This window comes from Plasmopara halstedii, assembly GCF_900000015.1.
Source record: "Plasmopara halstedii genome assembly, contig: Scaffold_2956, whole genome shotgun sequence".
NCBI lineage: Eukaryota > Oomycota > Peronosporomycetes > Peronosporales > Peronosporaceae > Plasmopara > Plasmopara halstedii.
Window position 1 is genome coordinate 183,435 of NW_020189861.1, and position 10,358 is coordinate 193,792.

Consider the following 10,358-nt stretch of genomic DNA (forward strand, 5'->3'; position numbering starts at 1 on the left):
TCTAAATTCAAAATTAATCTGATTCGAGGTTTGTAGCAGCTATCCATCATGGGCCATGGGTCGACTGGATTTCGTAAGAGCTTGATATCACGTACTTTTATTCTGGTGAAATTGAAAGTAATCAGGTGTCCGAAGCACGTTTGGCGTGGGCACGAAGCTGGGATAGCTTTCATGCAGTACTTGGAATTGCCCGAATCAATTGCAAAGATATTGTCAGGTGCCAAAGCAGAGCTCGAAACGCAAACGGCAGTAAGCAGAAATATGCGGTCTGTATTCTTGTTGAGAGGAGATTAGACGACTGTGGGTCGTGGTCTTCCCAGTGTACCTCCGATGGGACAATAAGAAACAGCTGCGAGCTGTTATCTCTTTTGACGGGACTGATGTGAAAGCGACTCGGTATCGCAACCTCCATTAAGAGCTGGTGAAATTAAGCGACAACCTTAAGGCGCAAGTAGAAGGGCTAGACCCTAAAGCTCAAAAGATTGACTCATTCTTGCCACAATATGACCTTATTGCTGTATTAGCACTACTGTGTGATGAACCTCGCAGGAAAGTAGTTTTTTTGTATTTGGAGTGACCGAGACAGTCCTAGGGATCGTAAGTCTACCCTCAGCGCCTCCGGCAGGAAAAAAATATTTTAAGGATGAATGTGCAAGAAAAAGAAATCCCCAAAATGGCACGGTTGGTACTAGAGAAGGAGCTGTGCTTGTCATTTGTAAGAAATGTGACTATCAGTGGGGACGCTTGCGGAGCCTTGAGTGCGAGAAGTGAGGGTGATATCGGCTAGATTACGACATGTTCCTACTATCCATTACTGAAGAAGTATCATAACATGTTCATTAAAATCTAACCACCTTTCAAATAAAAGAGTGTATCGCAAAGCTGACTTGATTTCCGGAACGACAAATTGCGCAACACTGCACTGACCTTTTACCAGAGGAGCAATTAGACGTCATTGACGCTGCCTACCGTAGAAAGTACGAAATGAATTTGGTGAGAAGAATAAAATGGCTATAATCGGCGCCGAGTTGTTGTGTCAAAAAGGCTAACGCCAAGTAGCTAGTTGTGCACGATTATAACGAGCTAAATACAACCAAGATTTCGGCATAAACACGGATTTCTAGAAAGGCTTTACTGCGTGAAAGCATGATAAGCTTCATTTCGTTCAATGCATTCGACCTTTTTTATGTTCATTACGAACACCTGAGCAACATTCTTTTCACTGCGGTGAGTAATTTGAGTGTGATAATTTGAAAGTGGCTGGTCATGCCGCAGTAGGTGTCTGATGACCCAAAAATGTTTAATTGCCGGAGTCGCAGCTGTTCAGGTCACACCATGGTTATGACGAAACCTAATTTTTCAATACGTTCGTCCGTAGTCGATCAGAGCACTGGCATCGGATCTGGAATATCATATTGAACACTTGCGAGCGGTGCTTAAGTGTATGAAACTAAATAATCTATTTGCTCGTATCGATGAGTATGTCTTTGACGCCAACGGAACTCTTTTGTTGCGTTACATCATCGGAATGCAGGGCCTGCGAGAAGATCTTGCAATGATGAAATCTGCTGTAGATTGGCCAGTAACTCAAATAGGCTGTAGAGATTGGAGTACAAACTATACCGAATTAGGACGATCCCATGCACAGACGAATCAGCGTCATTATCATCCCTCTAGCTTAGCCACTCTCTATGTTAGAGCAAAGACGCGACTTTGACTCTGAGGGTTCCTCAAGCTAGCATCAGAAGACAATGTTCTGATAGCGCAACCTAGATGAGTCCTATCTCCGCGAAGGACGCTCGCAGAGACCCCCCCGAAGCGAGCTGATTTGTCGCCATATCCGAGAGATGTATCGAGAGCCGACCGCGGAAGGCCTTGTTCTCCACCGGCCCCGCTCGATGAGCGAGAAGTAGTTCACTTTTTTTGGAATGTTTGTGGGCCGAATAGAACACCAGAGCTGTTACCAGTGTCTGATAACGTGGAAAAGGGTCTTCTATCTAGATGACCCAAGGAAGTTCGAGGCTCTACTTTGGCAATCTTTTATGCCATTAACGATCTGGTGCCCCCAGTCTTCATCTCACGAAGCAGGATCACTCGTCAAAACACGGCTTAACTTACAGCTGACTAATGAAGACGAACAAGCATGTAAACAACAGGGATGGGAGACGATGAGTACTTCCTTAAACGCCCGACTCGTGCATTGTATCGTACAAAGTAAACCATGAGTCCAATCTGTAGGCAGACGGTATGGTTAACGGTGTATTTAGCTGGCTAGTTGAGCTTTGAAATGGGTGAGAAGGCGCAATTTTCTCACCCAGTGTGCAAACTGAGTACGATTCTCACCAAAATCATCACAAGCTTCCAACATCCGCAGTACATTTCTGACAAAGGTGTAAGTTATACACTTAATGCCGCTTCCAGCGCAGGTGCACTCGTGAGTTCATAACACCAGAAAGTGCTTGAGAAATATATTTGGCCCTCATTTTGGGCTTGGTGTTCGCAAAATGATCATGTCCCAGTTCGTCGAGCAACTTCAGAAATTTAAAGATTTATTCACGACGTGGTGATATATGAAACGGTTGGTCTGACTTGTGCGTTCCCAAGCTGATGAATACCGGACCACATGAGCCAAGTATGGCCTTTGTTAAGCTGGGCATCGTCGTGCATTTCACGGCAATGTTTCGATACCCTACCCGCGCAGAAAAACATTGCAAATTTGTAATTCGTCAGGAGTGAAGGCGAAGTGGATTGAGCGCTTTCTTTCCAGTGAGCGGTCCGACGGTATGAAGGCATAGGAGTTGATTTAGGATCAAGAGAGTTGTGGGATGTTGTCGTTGCAGCAATACTAGGGTCTGTATACAACGATACGAATTATTTTTGATACCCCCATCAAATCAGATACCCCCCTCAAATCAGATACCCCTACTTCTTTTGTTTGTTCTCCCAATCTTCGCACCTGTACTTTAAATTTGACGAAGACATTGCGGATGTCGCCATGACACGTGTTGTCTGAAGTCCCAGTGTTATCCCCAATGATACTTACCGTTTCAATGCATTTTCATCTTTAAGCTTAATTAAAACAGCAACAACAAATACAAAGTGTGCTTGAAGGGTGAAGCAATATCAATTGACCTCTCGTTTGGTTGTCGGCGGACTACCATTATGATTAGCCCATTTGTGATTCGGGACATGTACAATGATTTTTTTTCCTTGCATTTGGTACAATTCTATTAGCATATATACGCTACAATTTCATACACACTTTCTTGCTATTGTGATTATTCATAATCAAAACGGATTATTGGTACAGATAAGAATTTTGAAACTCCGAAAAGGAGGAGTCAGTGGTTCACATGGGCATCTAGTCGGACGTTAGTAAGGAAATACCATTTATTTTGAATGATAGTTAAATGGATATATTTAGAATCGGTCTAAAGAAGAGTTTATTCTGAATATATGTACTCTTAACAGAGCAAAAATAGAGTTGGTTTCTTTGGTTCTGTTCTTGGTAAAACTAACCTCTGCGTTTGTCAATGAAGCTCTAAAATCAGATTTTTGCACAACAACCCAATCGCACGAAGTTTGTGGGCAACAGTTTAGGATTGGTATCTGCTGTTACGAAGGTCCCTTGAAATGCTATGCCTTCGCCCCTTCAGAATATTTTGTGACTTCTGTCTATACTTTGGGCATTTGTGTTTTATCAGATTGCCACCACCATGTTTCAATCCATCACGTAATAAAGTGAAATTGGGTTGGTCCTTTGTGTCAAATTAATAAAAGCAATTAAGACGAACTCGACATGAAAGAATATCAAAGTGACGGCTTTATAAACAAATTACAGACGTTTGTTTTTTAGTCAAAGTCGACGTAGTTGGAATTCACACGTCCAACTTCATTTAGATGTAAAGACGCTAACCACTGGGCTGGCTTGGCACAATTAGCTGGAATTTGCACCTCTATGGCTGGACCTCCACCGTAAATACTGTGATAATAGTCCCAGCTTTTCCTATTTATCATTCGAAAATCTTTTTTGATGACGAGGTGGGGTTTAATCTGAAACGTTCCATTCATCAGATCGTCCGATATAAGTGGCATGTTGTCCATAATTCCTGGACTGTGGACCTCTTCGCCTTTGTACTTCGAAACAAAAAGGAGCCAGGCACGAATCCAGTCCGCATGAAGAGCAAACCATGTCTCACCAGGGCTCGGATTCGTCTGGTGAAGACTCTGGAGAATGCGCACTTCGGATCGAATATCATGTACCACAAGGGACTTAGAGCTGCGACCAAACTCGTCCTCGTGAGTCACGAGCGTGTTGAACATGTTCGAAACGCGGCCGTTCGTCTTCGCATTGTAACTAGACGGAACACCGTAACCGTTAAATCGAACCAATAGCTTACCAGACTTACGATTGTTGATACCATCCAAAGCGTCTCGGCGAATCATTTGCTCTGTTTGATGCAGGTAATACTCGTTTTCCTGCTGCGGTTGCTGCATATGAGGATACGTAAAAAATCAGGAATAAAGCAATACAATAACCCTCTGGATCTATACACCGCCACTTACCATCTTGAGCTCCATAATATCTCTTAATGACAACATTACTTCGCCCATGTCAGTTTTGACTAGACCAAATTTTCCCACGTGCCGCACTGTAAAAAGCACTCCCGCGACTTCGTCAGTGTCAACGTCTCCAAAGTCAACGTCAAACTTCCACATAGGGTTAAGAGAACTTTTGATCACTCGGGATTTAAAGGTTTTTTTCACTATTCCATGATGATGACCTCCAGCTGGCAGTGACGACAAGCTGTTTCGGAGCTGCAGTCCCGACAATGTCTTGAGGTCGTCGTCCCATCCGGCGCTACGCTGAAACCGATCCGGGCTGGCATGATGCACTAATGAGACCTCCACCATAGAGTGACTTGTAATGCCCTTGTGCATGGGTCGAAGATCGACAGCAGACACGACGCGTAGAGAGATGACGCAAGGTGCCGCCATGGCGTCAAGCTCGGCCGAACCGGGTACTAAAAGCGGCTGATCGTGGCGCGGTGTCAACTCCATGGCGCCAAAACGATCGATAGACTTTGTGGACATCATAATGCTGCTGCTGAGGCTTGACGCCGTCAGCAAAAAGTTGGATCTCACAGTAGAACAGGTGTGTACACGACAGCGGTAGGCAGAAGGAGTGCTTAAAAAAGAGAATGTAATAAGTGCAGTAAGAATCCGACTCTTTTTCAACTTCTTGGAATGCACACATTGACAAAAATTCGAGACTTCCCAACTAAACAATGTTTTTAAACTAAATATTCGTTCAGAAGCAAAATCGGACCATTTATTTTTATGGTCGATTCGATATGTTCAGTACCTGCGAACATGCGATAGAATTCCGACTTTACATATGTGACATTCTGAAAAGAATGGGGCACGATATCTATATAAGTTCGTATACCCATTCCAGCATCAATATTGGGAACATTCACTTGAGGTCAGCTATCGGTTCAGCACTTGCAACAATATATGCGACTGCGTTATACGTATTTATTCAAACATCAAGGAAATTTTGTCACTTTTGACCGTCCGTCATTTGGAATTCATCAGCTGCTTCTGTGTATCATTATTATTACGACTGTCGAGATAGGATGCGAAGAAGTAGATTATAACCGACTTGATACCACACCACTTACATTGCGCATATATCTGATGGTAAATGAAGTCAACTTCTCAAACGATTGGACTTGTTTCTATGCCGCGCGGGATTCGTGCAAAATTCGTGAATCTCACGTGTCCAATTCTGATCCATTTCAAGCCACGGTTTTAGAGGAAATATTTTCTTGAGAAGAGTTATGAATCGAGCTGATATATCAGAATGAGACCGCAAGTTTTGATTTGGAATTGCTTGAATTGCAGAGTATGTATTCTCGCAAGTTCCAACAGCACGATCATTGATGTGAATCGGCTGAAGACGTCCTCGAGTACGGAAAAGGTCTACCGGCAAATGCATCCTTAGCAAAAAAGCTAGAACACTGCAGGTGAGGAATGCATGCTTGAAGTCCTTAAATACAAATTATGCAGGATTCCAGAGAACGAGGAGGCAGAAAAAGTGCAAGGTATCAAAAATTATCAAATTTGATCTCTGCCATCGGTGTGGCTTTGTGTTTAAATCAAGAGCGGGGTACGCTTTACCTTAAAGAAAATTTACGGCGATTCCATCAACAACGAGAGGCACGGCGAAGATACCGCAGTCTTTAACTTCCTAGCACTGAAAAGAGAAAAAGACAGTTACTAAAACAAAGTTTATGTAAACAGTTCAAAAAGTATCTTTGTCCCTTTGACAAAGGCAGCTGAAGCCGAAAGAAACTGTAGAGTGTTATAGTCTCAAAAGTAAAAGGTGCGTTCCTGGCAATTCATGTTTTCCCATCAGTAACTTCCTCGTAGCACCGAACTTTAAAAGATAAATCATTAAGGGGTGACATGTCGACAGCGCATGCAGCTTCGATCTTGCTTCAACAATTAGCACTTCATATTATCCATCGAATTCGACCGACAGCAGAACGACTAGACTCAGTTCCTTTTGCCTGGGAAGCTCAAAACTGCAATTGTACCAGTTTAGTTGATCCAGCATATTCAATCGATACTAAGCCATGGTGCATTGTTAGCGGATACTTCTCGTCAGATTCGAGCCATCTCGGCAAAACGTATACACCGTTCGAGCCCTAACGCTGCTCATCCGAATTCATGCTTGGTTCGGTGAGTCTTTGACACGAACGCTAGATTATGAAACGACTGTGCAGGTCGAAAGGCAAGCTAAGCACTGCGACCACGTCGCATTTCCAATATGGTTGCGACCACCTTTATATCTCGATAAGACACACAGAGTGGCCTTAAGGCCGTCATGGTCTCACAAGATGAGATACATTTCGTTCGTTTGAAGTATGTGTCAAATCTGCCGACAGAAAGCAAATTGAATCAAAATTTTCTTTTAGTTGTCTGTTAGCAGCAGCGAATCGATCGGTTTTATATCTGGATAATTTGGCAAACCCGATGACGCATCCGCTGGCAAAGCGGGCAGAAGCTGTTTCCAGCTTGTCGGACAGCAAGAACAATGAGTATGGCGTGCATGATGTCAAATTGACTTTTGCCCCCCAAAATCTCCTAAAAGCACGTAATGGAGCTATCTGAAGACAACATTAATGATGAAGTAGCTAAAAAAAATGAGGATGGCGACATGCTGCAACGAGAAAGAGAAGTCTAAAGCTTCGTGTGCTATCGACCATACACAACAGCTACAGACAAAAGCTACTAGAGCGACTTCCCACGTACAAAAACTCAAACTTGTTTCTCCAGGTTTTTACAATGTAATCAAGCTATTCTAGTTGCTACCAAATCGATATAGTTTCTGCACAGGCAGGACACCATGACAACGTCAACAGCGATAGGAGAAAGACTTGAGTCAACTATATAATCGAATATGACACATGACGCGTTACATTAATCTGATGAAATTAACTGTGGATACTCCGCAATTTTATTTTGAGTTCTTTTAGTTACCAGCATCTTATTTGTAAGCCATGTATAAGAAATATGGCGTATCCCGTCTCGATACCAATTAACGGAAAAGTATTTCTTATCTTGGAAACTGAGAAATTTTCATCTGGTTCAATTGTATTCAGTGCACTACGCAAGTGTGTGGGTGAACGCACTAACGAAATCCATATCAAGTTTCTTCGATTTACTATCAGACCGTCGTCTATTGCTTCCTTCTTGCCAGCAGCATGTGCAAGATGCCCTCATGCTTTCTTAGCCGCTTCATCGATTTTTTCATTAATCGATCATTCGCCGTGCCGTCTCTATTTGTGGAAGTAACAGCAGCAGTACAATTGTGCGAACTTCATATCGCAATCGTGCAAATTATAACTACGTGGAGGAGGACACTTTTATCAAGGACATAGTATCTATTTCATATTATACTAAATAACAGTAATTCTGTTGCTGTAGCTCGAGTAGAGGCCCTCGACCCCGCTCTAACCTCTGTGCGTTTGTCATCACAAACTCATCGAATCGAACCTTTTTCTATAGAAACTGCCCAGCAACCCTGTTGTACATGGTACCACATGTAGACAATTTCACCACGACTTGGTCGGGAAAATGTGGATCCTCCTTGAAGATGGTACATGGAATATCTGACTACCTGTATATACTAGCTAAATAAACTCATGTCTATCGTTTGTCTACAAAACGATTGATTATCGCTAGTACATAATACATTTCATGTGGCATAACCAGCCACTCCCAAAACATATGCTCGGAGTATGAAAATGATATCACTGCTACTCAACATCAGTAAACCGTGCTGTCCTGAAGCACAGGCATTCCAGTAAGTAGTGCTTGCACCAAAAGAGTGGTTGCATTTAAACTTACAAAAAAGTGTCACTTGCCACTTTCTTTTCTGGGACTGAGTGTCGGCGCCGAGACACTCTCCCCATTAAAACTGTCAATAACCCCAAATCACATTTAATTGTCGCCTCATACGAGGCTCGCGTGTCTGAGACACCGTCGCGTTATTTTAGAACGACTTTAAACATTCTCCGCTCTATGAGCTCTATGTCTACGACACGCAAAACACCCCGCCTAGCTGGTAGCGAGGGTTCCCGCGGGCAAAGTTCTTCTTCTTTTGCACAGGCGGTATCTCCGGATAGTACGTCTGCGGCTTCACGGGAAGCACATCCAAGCCCTCAGCAACTGAGCGCAACACACCGCGCCCACCCTGGGCGACGGATTTCCTCGTCTTGTCCGTTGCCCGACCTCTCGACTTCCGATGGAAGTGGTATTATTACCAATCGGCTCGACTAGGCACAGGAGCAGTAATTGGAGACTGCCCACAAAGCGGCTCTCCTGCGCGATTCCTCGTTCGGTCTTAAGCCCTCGTATGGAGTACGGCTTTCGTTTAACGGATCCCGCTACTGAAGCAAAAGACGCGACTACTCGATCGTTAGGCGTCTACGTTGTCGGCTTCCCGGACACTACACAAGCTGAGCTTGGTCAGCGGAAAGATCCGCAAGCTCGCTTTTTGGTACCACATAAAATCCAAATGGATCGGTACCGCGCTCGACATCGAGCTTAAAAGGGAGGCGCCCATGTACCCGAAATGCGGATAATCCCAGTGGTGCTTCGCCCCTGGCGAAACCGCTGCAGACGATGATGAGTACTTTGAGTGATAGGTGCAGTGGCACCGGAAATATTCTTCGCTCCCTACTTGCAGTGAAGCCACATGGAAGTGGATGTTCGCGTTGAGCGCCATCTTAGATTTGAGTTTGCCAAACTCAAGGCCCAACGCCGACTACCTGGGTATTGTCGCCCTGTAACATATGGAACAATCCATAACGCTCACGTGAGCTCTGTGGCTTCTCACACGGGTGAGTCTACGACCACAGCAGATCAGGGCCATAGCTTGAGCGCAGCTCATGGCCCTCAGGCTTCCTGGGCTACTGCCAAGATGCGCAGTGCGCACGACGACGCGAAGCGTCATGATTATTCAGATCATAAGCGTCCACGACGTCTGGGCAGTCTTGCCGAAATGTCACTTCAAACTCCCATGAGATCGTTCAAGTACTCCCGCCACTTCACAAGATATTGGGTTAAACCCCCGTCGACAATGTCGACCCACAAGGCATTCCACGTGGTAGTGGACGCCACCATTCTCATCGAAACGAGTGGGCGGCGATCGACCAAGTCGTCCTCGCCTGCCGCCCGGTGACTCGCGATGCTTTTCGAGCTCTTGAGGACAAGATTTGTCGCAATCGAAACTCCGCTGAGCATCATGCTGGGTCGCATACCGCTGTGCGGAATACCCGAGCTCGGAGCACCTTGTGCACCGACTGCTCTATGCTGAAGACTATCCTGCTCTGTCAGAGCAGCTTCTAGCCGTCGAGCAGACGAATGCGTCGCTTGGTGCGACGGTGGAGCGCCGCCGTTGGAGATGGAAATCGTTGCACTCCGTGCTCAAAACCAGTTGCTGAACCAGCTTTTTGAAGATCAAGCGCCTGTAGGCGCCACTCTTGTACTAAGGCTTTCGCGTTCACTTACATTGGATATTCATACGGCTTGCACAGCCCACATAAAACACCGGGTAGGTGCGCATCCGTTTCAGACGGTTTGGAAAATGCGCAGGACCCCACTTGGCCACAAACTTAAAAGGTTTAATAAACTGTGGACGGAGCTTCGTCTCAAAGACAGCCGAAATTGCATATGTAGCAAGGTTGTCGCATTTAATAGAACCAGGTCTTTGATCTCAAAGTTCTTGATATATGAGACAGCGTCAAACAAAAGAATGCTAATCAACCTAGGTACGAATCGCGATT

At 44.7% G+C, this 10,358-nt stretch overlaps 1 protein-coding gene across 1 annotated transcript; it reads right to left on the reverse strand.

Moving 5' to 3' along the window:
- Positions 1–3,852: 3,852 nt before the first annotated feature.
- PHALS_06144 (ubiquitin specific hydrolase) lies at positions 3,853–5,097 on the reverse strand (the record flags this gene model as incomplete). The annotated part of the gene is made up of 2 exons (XM_024719381.1): positions 3,853–4,491; positions 4,567–5,097. The coding sequence occupies 2 exons, from the start codon at positions 5,095–5,097 to the stop codon at positions 3,853–3,855; spliced, it is 1,170 nt and encodes a 389-aa protein (XP_024584685.1).
- Between the last annotated feature and the right edge of the window lie 5,261 nt (positions 5,098–10,358).